This window comes from Hyperolius riggenbachi, chromosome 6 (assembly GCF_040937935.1).
Source record: "Hyperolius riggenbachi isolate aHypRig1 chromosome 6, aHypRig1.pri, whole genome shotgun sequence".
Taxonomy (NCBI): Eukaryota; Metazoa; Chordata; class Amphibia; order Anura; family Hyperoliidae; genus Hyperolius; species Hyperolius riggenbachi.
Window position 1 is genome coordinate 97,833,957 of NC_090651.1, and position 21,205 is coordinate 97,855,161.

Here is a 21,205-nt window from a genome sequence, read left to right on the forward strand (position 1 = left end):
TTCACACCCTGAATCCTAGATACACACAGGAATTAACTGTTCCTGCTGTATACCAGGTGCACACAGGTAATCAATCTGGAGCCCCATTATGTTGCCTCCTGAAGACCTCAGCAACCAACTGGTATCCTAGGTGCTCACAAGCGCTGGATAAAACTTTGGGCTGATAAATACTGCTTCTGTTGAGAATCTACCATGTTTACTGGCGTCCCCCCCCCCCCCCCATGGTTGCCTAAACATTGAGCAAGCAGGAAAGGAGCACACACACCCCTTTTCACCAAGTGCATTGTTCTTCCAATCGCCCAACTTACGGAAAGCCACACTCTTGTGTGCCACACATCCCTCCTCCCCGCTTCATAGTAGCTCTCTTGTCGCTAGCCTTTAGGCTAGGGAGACATCTGTACAGAACTCACCCCTGAACTGTCATCTGAGGGATAGAGTCCCAATATCTACTGGTGACAGTAATGGAAAGTGTGTGCATGACACTAGAGATGAGCAAATAAATAGTCCCCTGTGGATTTTTATCTACAGGAGCTGTGATTAACAGAGGCTAAAGAAGAACTTCACACAGGGCTAATCAGATTTGGGGCTTAATGACTGACGGCCCGATTAATGGACAGTTTGATAAATTAATCTTTAGCTTTTTGAACCTGATTATCCTTCTGTGGAATTGCAGTTCAGTCTTTGTTGGTTTGCCTGATATACTAGGGAACTAACCATCTCTCTGATATTGGTAGCTACTTTAACGATCGGTGTAACACAGAGAGGGTCTGATTATTGGTGATCTGCAGTATCACCAAGAATACAGATATATACATGATCTGCAGTATCACCGATAATCAGATATATCACTAACCTCTGGACACCGGAGAGATATGAGTGTTTTGGTGCAACAGTAAATACTTTGAGGACAATACCTGGGGAACAGGTATCAGAGCAGTAGACTATACTGCAAAAGAGAACAAGTGCCTTCCAGTAACCTGAGAATCTCCCGAAGGGAGGAGCCAGGCAAGGAGATGGAAGGACCAGAGCGTCAGTGACACCAAATAGGAGGGTGTCACTAATGATCTGTGAACTATCTCTAAGGTAGGGAGATAGCTCTCGAGGTCGGGCAAGCCAGGTCGGCAACACACGGACAGATAAGTACAAAGACAGGAGACAGATACAGTGATCCTAAGACATGCAGAGTTTGGCAACAGAATAACAGATATAGCGAAGTACCGAATCAGTAATCAGAAGAGTAGTCAGGAAAGCAGAAGGTCATAACAGATAATAAACAATGCCTAGTCTTGGGTGTGAGCTCCGTGATCATCAACACCCTGGAACTAGTCTGAAGTATAACAGAATGGTAATACAATTCCCTAGTCTGGGTGTGAGGTCCGTGATCATCAACACGCTGGAACTAGTCTGAAGTATAACAGAATGGTAATACAGAATCTAACAAAAGGTCTGAGTGCTTCCACGTAGTGATCGCAACGGCAGACAACCAGTGAATGACCAGCACCCAGTATATATAGCACGGCGCTCTCCAGCGCCTCCCCTAAGTGCTGAACCAATGGAAACTGGTTGAATCGTCAGCTGACCGGCTTGGTCAGCTGACTCCCTTCTGGCTGTCATAAAAGTTCTGCCTCAAAGCGCGCGCGCGCGTCCTTCTGAACCTGTGTGCACTATCAGTCCCAGCCACACCAGCCATCTGTTGTGTACCACCCGCCGCGCTGGACGCGGAACCAGCCGCACCGCTATGAAGGCATGCGGCGGTTTCTCCGCGTTCAGCCATAACAGTAGATGTAGGCCTACGCGTGCAAACCGCCACGTTGGACGCGGAATCAGCCGCCTTGTTCTGAACACACACGGCGGCTTTTCCACGTTTTCTCACAGCTACCTGGTCTTTCACCTGGAACCCTTCAATAGTAAGGTACACATACACCACGCTTAAAGGATACCAGAACCGAAAGGTTCTGGTAAAAACGATAAGATGCAGTGTGTAGGAGGTAAAAAGTACATACTGGCCGCTCCTCCTGGCCCCCTCCGTCTGCTGTGTGTGCTCTCCACTAAACCACGCATCACATGCTAATCGTGATGCGTGGTTTAGCGGAGTGCACACGCAGCACGGAGGAGACGGGTGTCAGCGTGCTTCTGAGCCGCTAACTATGCGCCGGCCAGAAACGAAGAGGGAAGGACATACTGCGCACACAGAGCGCAGTATGTCCAGGGCAAAGGTCACCAAAGTCACCGGACAATGGCATGGCTAGTACAATAACGGTGGCAGACGGAGGGGACCAGGAGGAGCGGCCAGTATGTACTTTTTACCCCCTACACACTGCATCTATCGTTTTTCCAGAACCTTTTGGTTCTGGTTTCCTTTAAAGTGGCCATACACTTGTCGATGTGGGCATCAGATCGATCCCTCTCTGATCATTATGTGATCAGAGAGGGATCTTTGTGATCTAATCCCTCCAGACACTACACACAGATTTCCATTAGTCTTCATGCTGAAATCTATTGAAAATCTATGCGCACCTGTTGGGTCTCCCAGTTCCCCCCTCACCCTGGGGTGTGTGTTGTTGGGGAAGCTTTCTCTCACCTGTCCAAGATTTCATTGTCTTTTCCGTTGGCTGCTTCCTCTCTTCACTCCCAAGTCACTCCTGGGACATAACTAGTGCTAACACTAGTGGCATCGTGGCACGTACCTTTCGTGAAAACTATAGGCCTCTAGTATTTGTTACATCACCCGGGCGCTTCGGGAGTGAAGAGAGGAAGTGGCCAGCAAGGAGAGAGGACACCAGAACCGCACAGTGCACAGATAAGAGTAAGCTCTGCTGCGTCTGTTATCGCAAAATTCAACCCCGCTAGAGACGATCTGCCGCAAATCAACCCAATTTTTACATCCTGCGCGACTGACCGGGTCGACTGATTTTTGGCAGAAAATCGGTGGAACAGGGATTGATTGCGGCATTGATTTCTAGCCGAATTGATCAAATTATCAAATCGGCCAGGTTTGATGCAAAAAATTGATTAGAGTATGGCCATCTTTAGACTTCATGTGAAATGGATGAGACCGATCCCATATAAACCTTGACTATGACAATCTACTGGAATTATGCACATTTTTTGATTGAAATTACAAATTATTGGTCAATATTCAAAATACACATGTAACATCTGCGGCTGCGGGCACGCCGGGTGTCTCCGCAGCCGCCTCGGGTCCCTGTTCAGAGGTGTTTTCCGTTCCGTCGGCGTCTAGCACGTCAAGGAAGGAATTGTCATTTATACAGAGGGTTGCTGTATCGCGCAGACAGGACCTTTATGCTGGGAGGAGGCGCGTCAGAGGGGACTCGCACCGCTCTGGATTGGTTGATTATTGGTTACCAAACACACAATTGGAGAACCTCACTCCCAAACAGTTCTCTGCTGCTTTATAAAGCCTGCAGGCTGCTTATAAGCCAATGAGAAGTGCACACATAATACACCTAGCTTGCAGTGATAATCAAGCAAAAGCTGAGCAAGTCAGCCAATTAGTAGGAGAGGGCTTCAGTTGCATATAGACAATGGCTATATGACCAGCAGGGGGCACCAGCGTGCAGGATATTCCCTCTCATCTGCCCCCCTCCTAACTAAACTGCATGGGATACTACAATAATTAAAAACAATGGTGCATGAGCCAGCCTGGGGCCCCGGGAACTCTCACTGCCCGGGGCCCCAGAACCAGCATCTAACACCATATGTGAGCGCAGCCAAAACCTTGGAGCTGCCACCTCCAAGGCCTGTCTCCTACTGCTCTAAAACTTACCAAACACACAATTGGAGAACCTCACTCCCAAACAGTTCTCTGCTGCTTTATAAAGCCTGCAGGCTGCTTATAAGCCAATGAGAAGTGCACACATAATACACCTAGCTTGCAGTGATAATCAAGCAAAAGCTGAGCAAGTCAGCCAATTAGTAGGAGAGGGCTTCAGTTGCATATAGACAATGGCTATATGACCAGCAGGGGGCACCAGCGTGCAGGATATTCCCTCTCATCTGCCCCCCTCCTAACTAAACTGCATGGGATACTACAATAATTAAAAACAATGGTGCATGAGCCAGCCTGGGGCCCCGGGAACTCTCACTGCCCGGGGCCCCAGAACCAGCATCTAACACCATATGTGAGCGCAGCCAAAACCTTGGAGCTGCCACCTCCAAGGCCTGTCTCCTACTGCTCTAAAACTTACCAAACACACAATTGGAGAACCTCACTCCCAAACAGTTCTCTGCTGCTTTATAAAGCCTGCAGGCTGCTTATAAGCCAATGAGAAGTGCACACATAATACACCTAGCTTGCAGTGATAATCAAGCAAAAGCTGAGCAAGTCAGCCAATTAGTAGGAGAGGGCTTCAGTTGCATATAGACAATGGCTATATGACCAGCAGGGGGCACCAGCGTGCAGGATATTCCCTCTCATCTGCCCCCCTCCTAACTAAACTGCATGGGATACTACAATAATTAAAAACAATGGTGCATGAGCCAGCCTGGGGCCCCGGGAACTCTCACTGCCCGGGGTCCCAGAACCAGCATCTAACACCATATGTGAGCGCAGCCAAAACCTTGGAGCTGCCACCCCCAAGGCCTGTCTCCTACTGCTCTAAAACTTACCAAACACACAATTGGAGAACCTCACTCCCAAACAGTTCTCTGCTGCTTTATAAAGCCTGCAGGCTGCTTATAAGCCAATGAGAAGTGCACACATAATACACCTAGCTTGCAGTGATAATCAAGCAAAAGCTGAGCAAGTCAGCCAATTAGTAGGAGAGGGCTTCAGTTGCATATAGACAATGGCTATATGACCAGCAGGGGGCACCAGCGTGCAGGTTATTCCCTCTCATCTGCCCCCCTCCTAACTAAACTGCATGGGATACTACAATAATTAAAAACAATGGTGCATGAGCCAGCCTGGGGCCCCGGGAACTCTCACTGCCCGGGGCCCCAGAACCAGCATCTAACACCATATGTGAGCGCAGCCAAAACCTTGGAGCTGCCACCTCCAAGGCCTGTCTCCTACTGCTCTAAAACTTACCAAACACACAATTGGAGAACCTCACTCCCAAACAGTTCTCTGCTGCTTTATAAAGCCTGCAGGCTGCTTATAAGCCAATGAGAAGTGCACACATAATACACCTAGCTTGCAGTGATAATCAAGCAAAAGCTGAGCAAGTCAGCCAATTAGTAGGAGAGGGCTTCAGTTGCATATAGACAATGGCTATATGACCAGCAGGGGGCACCAGCGTGCAGGATATTCCCTCTCATCTGCCCCCCTCCTAACTAAACTGCATGGGATACTACAATAATTAAAAACAATGGTGCATGAGCCAGGGGGGCAGATGAGAGGGAATATCCTGCACGCTGGTGCCCCCTGCTGGTCATATAGCCATTGTCTATATGCAACTGAAGCCCTCTCCTACTAATTGGCTGACTTGCTCAGCTTTTGCTTGATTATCACTGCAAGCTAGGTGTATTATGTGTGCACTTCTCATTGGCTTATAAGCAGCCTGCAGGCTTTATAAAGCAGCAGAGAACTGTTTGGGAGTGAGGTTCTCCAATTGTGTGTTTGGTAAGTTTTAGAGCAGTAGGAGACAGGCCTTGGAGGTGGCAGCTCCAAGGTTTTGGCTGCGCTCACATATGGTGTTAGATGCTGGTTCTGGGGCCCCGGGCAGTGAGAGTTCCCGGGGCCCCAGGCTGGCTCATGCACCATTGTTTTTAATTATTGTAGTATCCCATGCAGTTTAGTTAGGAGGGGGGCAGATGAGAGGGAATATCCTGCACGCTGGTGCCCCCTGCTGGTCATATAGCCATTGTCTATATGCAACTGAAGCCCTCTCCTACTAATTGGCTGACTTGCTCAGCTTTTGCTTGATTATCACTGCAAGCTAGGTGTATTATGTGTGCACTTCTCATTGGCTTATAAGCAGCCTGCAGGCTTTATAAAGCAGCAGAGAACTTTTTGGGAGTGAGGTTCTCCAATTGTGTGTTTGGTAAGTTTTAGAGCAGTAGGAGACAGGCCTTGGAGGTGGCAGCTCCAAGGTTTTGGCTGCGCTCACATATGGTGTTAGATGCTGGTTCTGGGGCCCCGGGCAGTGAGAGTTCCCGGGGCCCCAGGCTGGCTCATGCACCATTGTTTTTAATTATTGTAGTATCCCATGCAGTTTAGTTAGGAGGGGGGCAGATGAGAGGGAATATCCTGCACGCTGGTGCCCCCTGCTGGTCATATAGCCATTGTCTATATGCAACTGAAGCCCTCTCCTACTAATTGGCTGACTTGCTCAGCTTTTGCTTGATTATCACTGCAAGCTAGGTGTATTATGTGTGCACTTCTCATTGGCTTATAAGCAGCCTGCAGGCTTTATAAAGCAGCAGAGAACTGTTTGGGAGTGAGGTTCTCCAATTGTGTGTTTGGTAAGTTTTAGAGCAGTAGGAGACAGGCCTTGGAGGTGGCAGCTCCAAGGTTTTGGCTGCGCTCACATATGGTGTTAGATGCTGGTTCTGGGGCCCCGGGCAGTGAGAGTTCCCGGGGCCCCAGGCTGGCTCATGCACCATTGTTTTTAATTATTGTAGTATCCCATGCAGTTTAGTTAGGAGGGGGGCAGATGAGAGGGAATATCCTGCACGCTGGTGCCCCCTGCTGGTCATATAGCCATTGTCTATATGCAACTGAAGCCCTCTCCTACTAATTGGCTGACTTGCTCAGCTTTTGCTTGATTATCACTGCAAGCTAGGTGTATTATGTGTGCACTTCTCATTGGCTTATAAGCAGCCTGCAGGCTTTATAAAGCAGCAGAGAACTGTTTGGGAGTGAGGTTCTCCAATTGTGTGTTTGGTAAGTTTTAGAGCAGTAGGAGACAGGCCTTGGAGGTGGCAGCTCCAAGGTTTTGGCTGCGCTCACATATGGTGTTAGATGCTGGTTCTGGGGCCCCGGGCAGTGAGAGTTCCCGGGGCCCCAGGCTGGCTCATGCACCATTGTTTTTAATTATGGTTGATTATTGGTGGGCGCGGCTGTGAGCGAACATGGTAAATCCAGCGCTGGACACTTGGGTACAGAAGCGCAGGAGACTTGGGCGCAGCCGGCGCCACCATAGGCCGTAATAGGAACTACGGCTATCGCAGGCACAGGGAGTAACTTCAGCGCCGTCAGAAGACGGACCTGATGTTGCTTTTAAAACAATAATTCGGCTTCCAGCAATGATTTCATTCCCCCACTATCCATGTCGGCCTGGAGGGGGAATAGTAATTAACACGGCCCGGACTTGTGCGGCAGCAGGATCAGCCATATACTGGCTGTGTCCTGCGCCCAAGTCTCCGGCGCCGTTCTCTCTCGTACGCGCTGTGAGGTCTCCTCTGCTTCTTAAGCCTTCTTTGCTCACTCGCAACCTGTCTGCGTTTGCGAATACATACGTGTTAGCGCTCAGACCTTAGACTAGTATCCGGTGTGCTTTGATCTGGGAGTAAACCAGGGATTTCACACAAGACTAGGATTATTATTACTGTATATTTGATACTCCGTGTATGACTCTGGCTATCTCTGACTCTGCTCTTGCTTATTGATTCTGTACCTCTGCCCATCTGATCTAGTTGCTGAAACACTGTCTGAATACTTACTACTCTCTTGCTTACTGATTCTGTACTGTATTTGTCTCTCAGTTGCCGTACCTAGCCTGTCTGACCTCTCTACTCACCAGTGGGCCCTTGCCACTGGTAAGGTGTTCTAACAGTTCCCACCAGCTCCTCTGGTGAGGTTCTGCCAAACTAGTCAGTAAATGTGTTCTAATAGTACCCACCAGCTCCTCTGGTGAGGTTCTGCCAAACTAGTCAGTAACTGTGTTCTAATAGTTCCCACCAGCTCCTCTGGTGAGGCCTAGTTATTTTACTCTGTTACTGTTGCACCAAGCACTATACACTATTGCATTATCCTGTTAGCTATACTTGCATTATTGGTGATTCTGCAGATCACCATATAATCAGGTATAGTGTCTGTATTATTGGCGATTCTGCAGATCACACATAATCAGACATCTGTGTAGCTACACCGATCGTTACAACACAAAGTTCAGAAGCGCTCACGGCTCAAAACAGCACAAAGTTCAGTTTAACAAAGTCACCATCCAGAAGTTAAGATCAACCGACGGAGCATCCCAGAGCTTCAACCGACTCCTTGATAGCTTGGCCAACACGTCACATAAAACATAAAAAGAGAGGGCACATAGCGTAATCCAATAATCATATATTGCCCATCACCATTCAAAAGTTATTTTGCATACCACCTCGTGCAGGGACACACTCCTCCCCCAACCCCCCATAATGCGCCCGCACTCACCCAGTCAGCCTCCAACCAATCCGGAGGTCTGGATATATGACATAGACGGGGGAAATGGCAAGTCTCACTTCCAGTTTGAAGATAATCTAAAAACTTGAAAAGCGCCAGATAGTGTTAAACCTTTTAATATCTTTTAAAAAGTAAAAGAGTTGGACTCACAAGCGTAGAAGATCATAAAGCGTTTGATACACATGCAGTCTGCCGTCCCGGGTAGCCGCTCACACACGCCGCCTCAGACCCTCACGTCCTGCTGCTTCCTCATTCTGCCGGTCACGTGACGTAGCTCCGCCCTATGCATTTAGTCAGGGAACTGACTCATCAGGGGCATAAGTAAAGGAAAGGTCAGAGATGAAAAAAAATAAAAAAAAAATCTACTTACCTGGGGCTTCCCCTTGCAGCTGTCCTTTGCCCTCACCACTGCAGCTCCGGTGGCTCCCGGTCCCCTCCGGTGCAGATGCCAACCTCGCCAGGTAGGCATCTGCTTGCGCTTCAGCATGCGGATCATTAAGTCGCACTGACATCATCCGCAGAACTACTTCGCCTGTACGTGAGACGCACGCTAGAGCGCAAGTAGGCCTCTTGTACCGGAGAGGACTCCGGGCCACCGGCGGTGAGCGGAGCTGCGGCGAGGGCACAGGATTGCTGAAAGGGGCTGGAGGAAGCCCGAGGTAAGTAGAGTTTTGATTTTTCACCTCCGATCTTAAAGAGACTCAGAGATGAGTCAAGTTGCCGTTTTTTTAAATTACTCGAGGCTTCCTCCAGCCCCATAAGCATGGATGTGTCCCTCTCCCGAGTGCCTCCGTTAAGCCGCAATCTTTTCCGGTATTCTGCTCAGTGACGGCACGCGCATGCGCGGACCTTCTGCGCAAGCGCAGATGACCCCGGCTGACGTCACTCAGGCAGACTGAGCCCGACTGAGCCAAGTACCAGGGGTTGATTGCGGCTGAACGGAGGATTCTGTGAGGACTGCAGGAGGACGGCGAGGGATGCATCCATGCTTATGGGGCTGGAGGAAGCCCTGGGTAAGTAAAAAAAAATTATGAAAAAAATGGCCATTTGACTCATCTGAGTCTTTAACCTCCTGAGCGGTCTGGACGAGCTCAGCTCGTCCATCACCGCCGGAGGCTGCCGCTCAGGCCCTGCTTGGCCGATTTTCTCCAAATAAAAAGCAGCACACGCAGCCAGCACTTTGCCAGCCGCGTGTGCTACCTGATCGCCGCCGCGTGCAGCGGCGAAAGAGGGTCCCCCCCAGCCGTCCGAGCCTAGCGTAGCCGGAACAAACAGTTCCGGCCAGCGCTAAGGGCTGGATCGGAGGCGGCTGACGTCCATGACGTCACTCCGCTCGTCGCCATGGCGACGAGGTAATCAAAACAAGGAAGGCTGCTCATTGCGGCCTTCCTTGTATATTCTGGTCGCCGGAGGCGATTAGAATTACGGATCCGGAGCGCCCTCTAGTGGGCTTTCATGCAGCCAACTTTCAGTTGGCTGCATGGAATAGTTTTTTGTTTTTTTATTTAAAAAAAACCCTCCCGCAGCCGCCCTGGCGATCTTATTAGAACGCCAGGGAGGTTAACTGGTCAAAGTGGTAAAACTGTGAATGATCCATATTTGCAAGATATCGACCTTTGACCTGAGCTACTACAAATACTACGCTTGCTGTGCTCAGATGAGACATTGCTGCAAAGTATCAAACATGACACACGGTGTTATCGAACACTGTCTTCGGCTACATGTAATAGCAGCTGAATGGCATTTGTGGCCGGCGGCCAAGTGGATGAACTGCTTGACAAACAAGCAGTTGAGACGTCCTTGGAAACGAAGTCTGACTATTACAATGGGAAACCCAACTGTTACCAATGCACCTTGGCAATACCATCCATAGTTTGCAATGTTGCAGCTATGGGACGCCGGTTGTTAACATTGGCCGTAATGTGGCTACAGGTCGCCATGACAATTGGCAAACAGCGCAGCGATTGCTAAACGTAGCTGCAGTAACGTTAGTGATAGGTGTTGTGGCAATGAGGTTAGTGTCAGAGGCTAAGAATAGGGGGGTAAATGTGATGGGTAAAGAACTGGACACTTAGTGTGGGATGGCAAGTTAGTATTTCAGTTTGATCTGAGCTGAGTGTTGTATAGTGTAATATAATATTACTGTACCAATATTAGTACTATCGGCAGCTTGTGCCAAATACGGTCTAAATGTATGAAGAAATTACTGTATCCTATATGAAATCTGTTTTGAGTTGCATAGAAATTTATTTGTTGAGACAACTGTTTAACAGTATACAGTAATTGGTTGAGTGCTAATACCATATGTACTCGCATATAAGCCGACCTGCATATAAACCGACCCCCCAACTTTTACCTGAAAAAACAGAAAAAAAATTATTGGCCCCCATATAAGCCGGGGATAGGAAATGCTGGATTGGTGCAGGCCGCTTGATCCCCCCCCCCCCCAGTGTGTCCCAGTCTAGCTAGTATAGTGCCCAGTATGGGTAGGTAGTGCCCCAGTATAGCTAGTAAAGTGCCCAGTATAGCTAGTAAAGTGCCCAGTATAGCTAGTAAAGTGCCCAGTATAGCTAGTAAAGTGCCCAGTATAGCTAGTAAAGTGCCCAGTATAGCTAGTAAAGTGCCCAGTATAGCTAGTAAAGTGCCCAGTATAGCTAGATAGTGCCCAGTATGGGTAGGTAGTACCCTAGTATAGCTAGTTAGTGTCCAGTATAGCTAGTTAGTGCCCAGTATAGCTAGTATAGTGCCCAGTATAGCTAGTATAGTGCCCAGTATAGCTAGTAGTATAGTGCCCAGTATAGCTAGTATAGTGCCCAGTATAGGTAGGTAGTGTCCAGTATAGCGCTCCCCCTCCCCGCTCCCCCCGCGGCTGCTGCTGCTATTACCTGCTCAGCCAGCGGCCGCTTCCTCTAATCCGGGTTCCCCTCTCCAACTCCATGCGTATACAGTAAGTGTTTCACAGCAGCGCGCCCAGCAGGAAAGAGCACGGCTTCCTGTAGCAGCGATGTGTATCGCCGTTACCAGGGGAACCGCTCTTCCCTGCCTCCTGCCTCGTCACAGCAGTAGCGCCGAGCGCGCTGCTGTGAAACACTTATACGCATGGAGTTGGAGAGAGGAACCCGGATTAGAGGAAGCTGCCGCTGGCTGATCAGTTAACAGCAGAAGGGGGGGGGGGGGGGGGTGCCGCGGACCACTGACCACCACCCACCACGGACCAAGACTCGCATACAAGCCAACCCCCCCCCCCAACTTTTGGCCCCCTTTTTGGGGGTCAAAAATTCGGCTTGTATGTGCGTATATACGGTACATTCAAACAAACAAAAATAAACTGTCTAGCCCCAGAGCACCTTTTGCTTATTGGGATCAATCACTTATTCTATTTCTCATAATCAGGGCTGTGGAATCGGAGTCGAGGAGTCTGAGTCGGAGCAATTTTTGGGTACCTGGAGTCGGAAAAAACTCGACTCCGACTCCTAATGAATTTAAACTGTAATGAAAATAGAAAATTTAATAAAATGTTCTATTTCTCAAATAAGTCTTCATAAATAATTTAAACATACAGGTAGTCCCCGACTTACAAACGACCCGCCGATACGAACGGCTTTCTGTGTTTCCATGGGAACAAGTCAAAAACATTTTTTTAAATTGGACTTGTAGTTTTTGAGAAAATCGATTTAAAAAAAAATCAAAGAAAAAATGGCTTTTCAACTTGTATAAACAGTTACAAAGGGCAGAGGTGACACAGGGGGGACACTGGAGGCACAGGGGGACACAGAGGAGGTACAGGGGGCAGAGATGGCACAATGTTCCGACTTAACAGATTCAGGTTAAGAACGAACCTACAGTCCCTTTCTCGTTTGTTAAGCGGGGACTACCTGTACAGTAATATCTCTGCATAGTCCACAAAAATGAAATAAACCAATCAAAAATAGTTACCTGTGCTGCTTCAATAAAGCAGTCTCCGTATTTTTAAGTCAGATATAAATATGATTGTGACTGTATATATGATGTGTACAAAGGAATCTCTTATATACTAACATCTATGCTGTAAGAATAAAGCCTGATGTGTAGCTGTCACACTAATAGAGATGGTCAATGAGATGGAAATAATTATGCGCTGATGCTGGTTTATGCAAATTTATGTACTCCCTTTGCTCATGAAATCAAATAATTTGATCTGTTGTTAAAATTTGGTTTGATGACTACGAATTAAAGGGTACCTAAGACGGATGAAAATAAGATTTATACATACCTGGGGCTTCCTCCAGCCCCCTTCAGGCTATTCAGTCCCTCACTGTCCTCTGCCACCTGGATCTTCTGCTATGAGTCCCAGTAATTCAGCCAGGCAGCGCAGTCCGGCCGCATGCCGCTTCCACAGCCAGGAGCATTCTGCATCTGCGCAATAGTGCTGCGCAGGTATAGTACGCTCCCGGCGGTGGAGTATGTGCATGCGCACTACCCTCGACTGGCTCAAGTACCTGGACCCATAGCAGAAGATCCTGGTGGCGGAGGAGGACAGCGAGGGACTGATTAGCCTGAAGGGGGCTGGAGGAAGCCACAGGTATGTATAAAACTTTAATTTCATTTGTCTCAGGTTTACCTATTTACACACTAGTACTATACTCTACATATGCACTCCCCAGAGAGCTGCAGCGAATCCACTGAGAATGCTGTGCACATTGAACAGATAGGTGTTGTCTGTCACTCATAAACCTGGTTCAGATTGTACATGAAGAATGTGTAATAGAGGAAGAATAGCCTCATTCCCCTGCAGAGTACCTGCACATTACTCTTACATGTACCCACAGTCACATTGCCTAGGGCCTGATAGATGTTCTGTGTTCCTGTCTGTACCTTTTACAAGTACTCTTACCAAGGACTAGTTTTAGTCTATGACTAAAAGTATTAGAGGCAGAAGATCCGCCGGATATCCAGGTAACTGGTATTGTTTAAAAGGGAATAAATATGGCAGCCTCCATATCCCTCTCACTTCAGTTGTCTTTTAAAATTCCTAAGCGTTGGCAGTTAAGAGATGCATTTGATGTTACATACTTTCAATCAACAAGATTGTAATATGCAAATTAGGAGTCTGAGTTGGTGGATTTTTGTCCCGACTCCACAGCCCTGCTCATAATAAAATATACAAGAATGAGAATCGGGGGTTACAAGAATTTGGTCTTTTCTCAAGCACCTTTATACTAGGTTCTAAATGATCGTAATGTCAATGTTTTCTTTTGTGGTTGACAGGTGAGGGTGGGAAAATGTAACACTTCGAAGCCAGGATTCTTCGATTATGAAGGCAAGAAAAAATGGTAAGAATGTAAGCCATGTGATATACTTCTCTACATTTATAGGTGGTTGATAAAGCTATACAATGGACAAAGACAATAGTTTTGTATCCAGAATGGTCTCAATGAGCCAGAATAATCCTATATAATCTAAGTGTCCCTGCGTCATCCTGTCCCTGTGTCTGCGTGTGGGACAGGACGGGGCCAGGGAGCCGGGTGGGCATGTGCGCACGGCGGGGGGTGGGTGCGCGCGTGCATGCGCACTGGCATGCAGCAGTGTGGTAGAGCCCGGTTTTAAATGGGCTTAGGTCAGCTAGTTTGATACATAAAACATAACCCTTATTTGGATATTTTCATGTATGGAATATGAAAAACATTATGCAAAATGTAGCTATATTGTATCACATTTAGGCGGAGTCCACACTATGCAGTTGAGTGCTGAAGATGGTGATGACACACATGCTGTCACTGTTAACGGAGCCCCTGATCAGATGTGTCTGAAATGCATGCTCAGTTGGGTTAAGATCAGATGACTGACTTGGCTGTTCAAGAGTTTTCCACTTCTTTGCTTTAATACACTTCTGTGTTATTTTGGCTGTATGTTGTGGGCCATTGTCCATCTGTATCATGGAACACTGCCCAATCACTTTAACTGTATTTAGCTGGAGTTGAACAGACCGTATGTCTCTGAACACATCAGAATTCATTCGGCAGCTTCTGTCCTGTGCCACATCATCAAAAAGAATACTAGTGCCACTGGCAGCTATTCACGCCCGAGTCTTCACACTGCCTCAACTGTGCTTAACAGATGATGTACGTATGCTTTGGATAAAAAAACTGTTCCATGCCTTTCCCATACTCCCCCCCCCCCCCCCCCCCCCCCAATCATTCTGAATGTAAATCATGGTGAAGAGAGCTTTTATAATGGGCAAACACTGAGGCGCTACATTCATAGTGTATGTTGCGTATCCTGTGACAGCAAGAACACAATGGATCAGGACAGTGGCGCCGCACATTATGCTCACGTGGCATCTAGTACATGAAGCAACCCGTTATATCACACCATTCCTGCTGCACCGTGAACGTCGCATAGGTGGTGCATTGCAATGCGGTACGCCACGTTACAAAGCGGCTGTTGCACTGCACCACAACACTCACCTCTGTGAACGTGGCCTAAATAAATTTATAAATTTTACATTGTAAAACAAAAAAGCCATTTTATTCCTCCTTACTTTCAATATAGTTCTGGAAATCGCTCCTAAAGTGCTTCGAAAATCACTACCAAAAGTAATACCGATTGCAAGTTGTGATTTCTAGTGGCCCCATACCTTTCTGCAATTTAATTTTTAAAGGATACCCGAAGTGACATGAGATAGACATGTGTATGTACTGTGCCTAGCACACAAATAACTATTTTTTTCTCTCTGTCTGAAAGAAGAGGCCTCCCTGGTGGTATGGACGAGCTGAGTTCGTCCAGGAAAAACATGCAAAAAGCGGTAATGACGAGCTGGGCTCGTCCATGCCGACAGGGAGATTTCCTGTTTCTCTGCACCGCCTGCTGCACTTTTTACTGATCAGAGGGATTACTGTGTGTGTGTATGTGTGAGGGAGATTCCCCTTCTATGGGGGCTGGTCGTGGCCGGTCGGGGACTCCCCGTTCTGTGCGGGCTGGTCGTGGCCTGTGGGAATCCCCCTTCTGTGGGGGGTGTCCCCTTCTATGGGGCTGTGGGTGGCCTCTCTCTCCTCTTCCCCTCCCCCCCCCCCCCCCCCAGTCAGGAGCCCTGATCTACTCACCTGAGGGCTGCGATGGACACCCTCCACCTCCATCGGTGAAGTCCCTGTCTCTGTCGTTACAGTTACGAGGCTCGTGACGTCACCAAGCCTCGTAACTGTAATTACAGTAAACACGAGACTCCGCGATGGAGGAGGAAGTACGCCGCTTCCGCCGCAGGAGAAAGCCTTCAGGTGAGTAGATCAGGGCTCTTGACTGGGTGGGGGGCAGAGGGATCGGGAGGGGGGAGGAGGGAGAGGCCACCCACAGCCCCCATAGAACACCCCCCCCCCCCCCCAGGCCACCACCAGCCCGCATAGAAGGGGAATCCCCCCCCCCCCCCCCGCACACACAGGAGTCCCCGGCCAGGGACACCCGGCCACAGTCGGGGGGGGGGGGGGGGGGAGAGTACGGGGATCAGGGGCAATGGGGGGGGGGGGCAGAGGTACCTGGCAAACATCTGGCTCACTATATACCTAGCAAAACATCTGGCTACCTATTCCTGGCTAATACATCTGGCTAACTATACCTGGCTGCACATCTGGCTAACTATACCTGGCTGCACATCTTGCTACCAATACATCTGGCTATACATCTGGGTCTTATACTCACCATTGGCGTGCTGATCCCTCGTTGCGTACCTCTGATAGCTTCCCCGGTGTCTTCTTCCATGTCCCTTGGCGGATTTTGCTTCTCCCTTAACGATCACATGTCCCTCGTTGATCGGCGTTGATGACACCATTGTCACACAGCATCAACATCTTGCAGAAAACATTTTTTTTTTTTTTTTATTGAATTCAATATAAAAAAAAATTGATTGCAAAAAAAAAATTGGTTGAAAATTATTGGAAATTAATTGAAACACTTTTTGCACGGAAATCCTGGGGAAATTGAACGCCAGGGTGGTTAAATATCAGGTATGTAAGTGGCTGACTCAATCCTGATTCAGACAGGAAGTGACTACAGTGTGACCCTCACTGATAAAAAAAGAAAATTACCCCTTTTACCTCTTTCTTGCTCTCAGAAACCATTTTCTGCTAGGAAAGTGTTTTATAGTTGGAATTTCGTATCAGTGAGGGTCACACTGTAGTCACTTTCTTTCTGAGTCAGGACTGAGTCAGCCACTTACATACCTGATATTTAACTCTTTCAGACAGAGAAAAAAAAACACCACAGTTATTTGTGTGCTAGGCACAGTAAATACACATGTCTATCTCATCATGTCACATATCACTTCGAGTATCCTTTAAGCACTTTTTAAAATGACTTACTACTCTTCTGACATACAGTTATAGAACAAGTGCATGAACCAGGGCTTTAAAGAAAACCTGAACTGAAAATTAAAAGTCAAAATAGGCATACACAGTCATACTTACCTCCCATGTAGCCTTCTCCTCAGTGTCTTTCTCCTCTCCCGTGTCCTGTTTTTTCACTGTGATCAAGGGAATTTTCCATCCTCCATTTTGAAAATGGCCATTACCCATAACCGCTTTCTGGTCAGCACACAGTTAAACTGTAACATCGCCCACTTGAGCCATAGGGAAACATGGACATTACCTGGTACATCAGTTTTCCTCTCAGCTATAACTGACAGCAACTGATATTTTACTGACAGCAACTGATATATTTCAGATCTGACAAAATATTGTCAGAACTGGAAGGGATTATTGTCAGAAGAAAATGGTGAGCTTCTAAAAAAGCAACTGATGGCAAGGTAACTATGGAATGCTCATTTGAAGTTACCTCGTGTGTTTATTTTAAATATTTTTACTCAGTACAGGTTCTCTTTAAGCGACTCCAAAGCCTCTGCAGTCAGTGCTGCTGAGCAGATTCTGGAAACTCATTGCAAGGAAAGGTTTTTTGAGGTTGAGCTGCTGTAGGCAGGAAAAAGCCAATTAGTTCTAAGAACAGTGGAAGCCTCATAACTGCAGAGCAGCTCATTTCAAACAGCTTGTCTGTGGAGAAACAAGGGAGGGAGGGTTGCGTATGAGTGATGTGTACTAACCCGGAATAATCTAGAAAATGGCACTGCTATCTTTAGAATAAATGAAGGGCTTGTGTAAACCCACCCCCTTGTTTCATGTCCATAGAAGCTGTAAAAGTCCCGACTCAAGACCAAACTTATTTTTGTAAAGGAGAGTCACAGAGGAACCTTTTAGGCATATATGTAGCAGGCTGTAACCCTGTTGGAAGAGGGCTTCCCTCTTATTTCATTACAGGTCAGCACACAAACAATGACTGCTTGCAAAAGTCATGAAAATAGGAAACCATGAAAAACAAAACCAAATCGCATCTGTACAAAAAAGAACTTGGAAAGTAAAGCCATGCCAGTTAATCAGTTATGCTTCATCGCAAATATCACTGTTAGTAAAAGCTTACACACATGCATTACTCGCAGCCATACACCCCACACACACTACTTAGAACTCATGAGCTGAGCAATAAGTGGTGGCAATGGACTATGTGACCAGTGTGATTGTCCCTTGTCCTACAGTCTTTCCAAGACATAGATATAGCACCTCACTTTGGGTTGTATAAGATCATAGAAAAGGTTGCTGAGATATTGTATATTGGTGATTTTGTGCAAGAGTTTTTGGTGTTTGTGTTTATGAATACAGGACATGGGATACATGAGACTGCAGCTGCCCAAATGCTAATCTACTAGGCTTTCTGCAAACCCCCCACTGTTTCTCAATATCACCCATGCAGGGGCTGCAAACTGCTTTCTTCTACTTTGGATTTGTATACATTTCCGTCATCTATAATAGCAGAACTAATAGCAAGAATTGCTTTTCTAATGGTGTTAGACTGTAGTCAATCTGTTTTCCCACAAGACACATACCGGTACATTTCTGGGAAGCACCTGACCTGTAAATTTGTTCTGGTTTAGCAGACAGAGATATACTATACCACTACCTTACATCTATAATCACAGGACAGGTCTTCAGTGACGGAGAGCCACTGCGACAGCTCTGTATGCACTCCCTGATGTTAAAATCCCCCCCCCCCCCATCACCACCAACAGCAGTGCCAAGTGTAGCACGCATGAAAAAAGGGGAATGAGCAGAGGCGCTTCTAAGCACAGACAGTATAGGCAATTGTTTGGAGTGCTGAGCTGTCTGGAGGGCGGCAGTCCAGGAAAAAAAAGTTTTATTTGACTGAAAACTATGGGTGTGGAGAGAAGACTTTTTTATTCTGTGCACAAGTATTCTAATGACTGCATCTGCTGAGCCACTAATAAGAAATCATACAAAGTTTTGTAGAAAAAGATTTGTACACAGTCCCTATTAAGTGTTATCTGGCAATCTCCTGCTGTGTGCACTTCTATCCCGCCCCTCCCTGTGACCATGATGCCAGAAGAGAGGAAAAGAAAACACAGCCGAAGACAGTGGCCTCAATTCACTAAGCTTATCTCCTGTCTTTAATAACGTTTCTAGAGTTATCACCATGGTGATGAGGCATGTAGTATTCAGGAAAATTTTACCTCAGGCAAACCTAAAATTAACTCTTCTGTCTTTAAGTTAACTCTTCAATCCTTAAAATAACTCCAGAATTCTAAAGTAAGACAGCCTGTTAATTAACTGCGTGTGAAAATAACTACAGAGGAGGTAACTTAAAGAGGAGCTTCAGCCTAAACAAACATACTGTCATTAAGTTACATTAGTTATGTTAATTAAAATAGATAGGCAATATAATCCCTTACCCACCCTGTTTTAAAAGAACAGGCAAATGTTTGATTTTATGAGGGCAGCCATCTTTTTGGTTGAAAGGAGGTGACGGGGAGCATGAAACACAGTTCCAACTGTTCTGTGTGCTGATCACCCCTTCCAGTTGCTAGACAACGTGAATAACAACATAGGAAATCCCATCATGCTTTGCACAGCATCAGGGAAAACAAGCCTGGGCAGTTTTCTTTGATGGGTGGATCTTAGCTAAAAATGCAGCTAAAAATGATGCTTTGGTAAGAAAAACAAAGTTCTTAAGGTGTGAAACTGTTAAAGAAACACCAAGCCTTTTCAGTTCTGTTGTGTAGATTTTTAGTCCGGAGGTTCAACTCTCACTGTGTGGTGGCAAGTTTTCTCTTGCCTCATTATCTCCAGCATGATCTTAGTGAATTGAGGCCATTGTCTGTTGGAGGAGGTAACAAGGTGTGCAATAAGTACTACAAGATATATCATAAGTGCAGAGCTCCACGCTAGAGAAGATTAATCCCCAGACAGTTACACGTTACTCAGCACTGACTGTCTCCCCTGCCATGCTGTATCAGTGCTGCTCACTGTCTGTCCTTTGCAGGGACATTTGTATGTCCTCACCAGACCCCAATCACCTCCTGAATGTGATGGTTTCCAGACTCCTCTGATAAAGTGCTGTGTGAAATAGCAGGAAGACTGGCTAAATGAAAAGCTGAAGTCACTGATTCACTGATTGATGTCAATGAATTGAGGAGGGGGAGGAAATCTGGTCCTAAGTATCCTCAGGATGTGAGTAAAGTTACTTGCTGTATACAGTGTTTCTCAGACTGTCTACAGATTGTTCAACTGTTAATTATCCCTTGACCAAATCATAGACTGCACACTGGGGAACTACAGGAACCAGCATGTCCTACTTTGATTATACATGTCATGTATGGAATTATAGTTCATCTTCACAAACAAATGCTGGTAATTGTAGATCTCCCAGTGGTTTATAAGGTTATTCCAAAGGTACAATAATGGTTAATTGTTCATATACGAGTGATGATTATTTAGACTTTCTATAGCACTGACATCTCCTACAGCACTTTCAGACTTACTAACAGTCATAGTCTAATGTCCTACCATACTGTTATGCATTTATATAGCACAGACATGTTCTGTAGCACTTTACAGATCACATACCGTATATACTCGCAAGCAAGCCGAGCCGACCCGCATATAAGCCGACCCCCCCCAACTTTTACTTAAAAAACAGGAAAAAATGATTGACCCTCATATAAGCCGGGGGTAGGAAATGCTGGCCGCGTGATTTCCCCCCCCTCCCCCCAGTGTGTCCCAGTATAGCTAGTATAGTGCCCAGTATAGCTAGTATAGTGCCCAGTATGGGTAGGTAGTGCCCTAGTATAGCTAGTAAAGTGCCCAGTATAGCTGGTATAGCGCCCAGTATGTGTAGGTAGTGCCCCAGTATAGCTAGTATAGTGCCCCAGTATAGCTAGTATAGTGCCCCAGTATAGCTAGTATAGTGCCCCAGTATAGCTAGTATAGTGCCCCAGTATAGCTAGTATAGTGCCCCAGTATAGCTAGTATAGTGCCCCAGTATAGCTAGTATAGTGCCCCAGTATAGCTAGTATAGTGCCCCAGTATGGGTAGGTAGTGCCCCAGTATAGCTAGTATAGTGCCCAGTATGGGTAGGTAGTGCCCCAGTTTAGCTAGTATAGTGTCCTGTATAGCTAGTATAGTGCCCAGTATAGGTAATATAGTGCCCAGTATGGATAGGTAGTGCCCCAGTATAGCTAGTATAGTGCCCAGTATGGGTAGGCAGTGCCCCAGTTTCGCTAGTATAGTGCCTAGTATAGGTAGGTAGTGCCCTGTATAGTGCTCTGTATAGCTAGTATAGTGCCCAGTATAGCGCCAAGTATAGGTAGGTAGTGCCCAGTATAGTGCCCCAGTATAGCTAGTACAGTGCCCAGTATAGGTAGTGCCCCCTCCTCTCCCCCGCCCCGCGGTCGCCGCTATCACCTGAGCTGGCGCCGCATCTTCTATTATTCTCCTCTCCGCTCGTATACTAATTCACTCACAGCAGCGCGCCCCATGGGGCTGC

General features: G+C 47.0%; 1 protein-coding gene across 2 annotated transcripts in view; it reads left to right on the plus strand.

The window, feature by feature from the left end:
• The window catches only part of ACBD6 (acyl-CoA binding domain containing 6), a 168,448-nt gene that overhangs the window by 42,015 nt on the left and 105,228 nt on the right, over positions 1-21,205 (plus strand). For both annotated transcript variants that reach the window (XM_068239714.1, XM_068239713.1), the window contains exon 2: positions 13,598-13,662. In XM_068239714.1, coding sequence (XP_068095815.1) covers positions 13,598-13,662 — 65 coding nt within the window. The remainder of the gene's footprint in view (positions 1-13,597; positions 13,663-21,205) is intronic.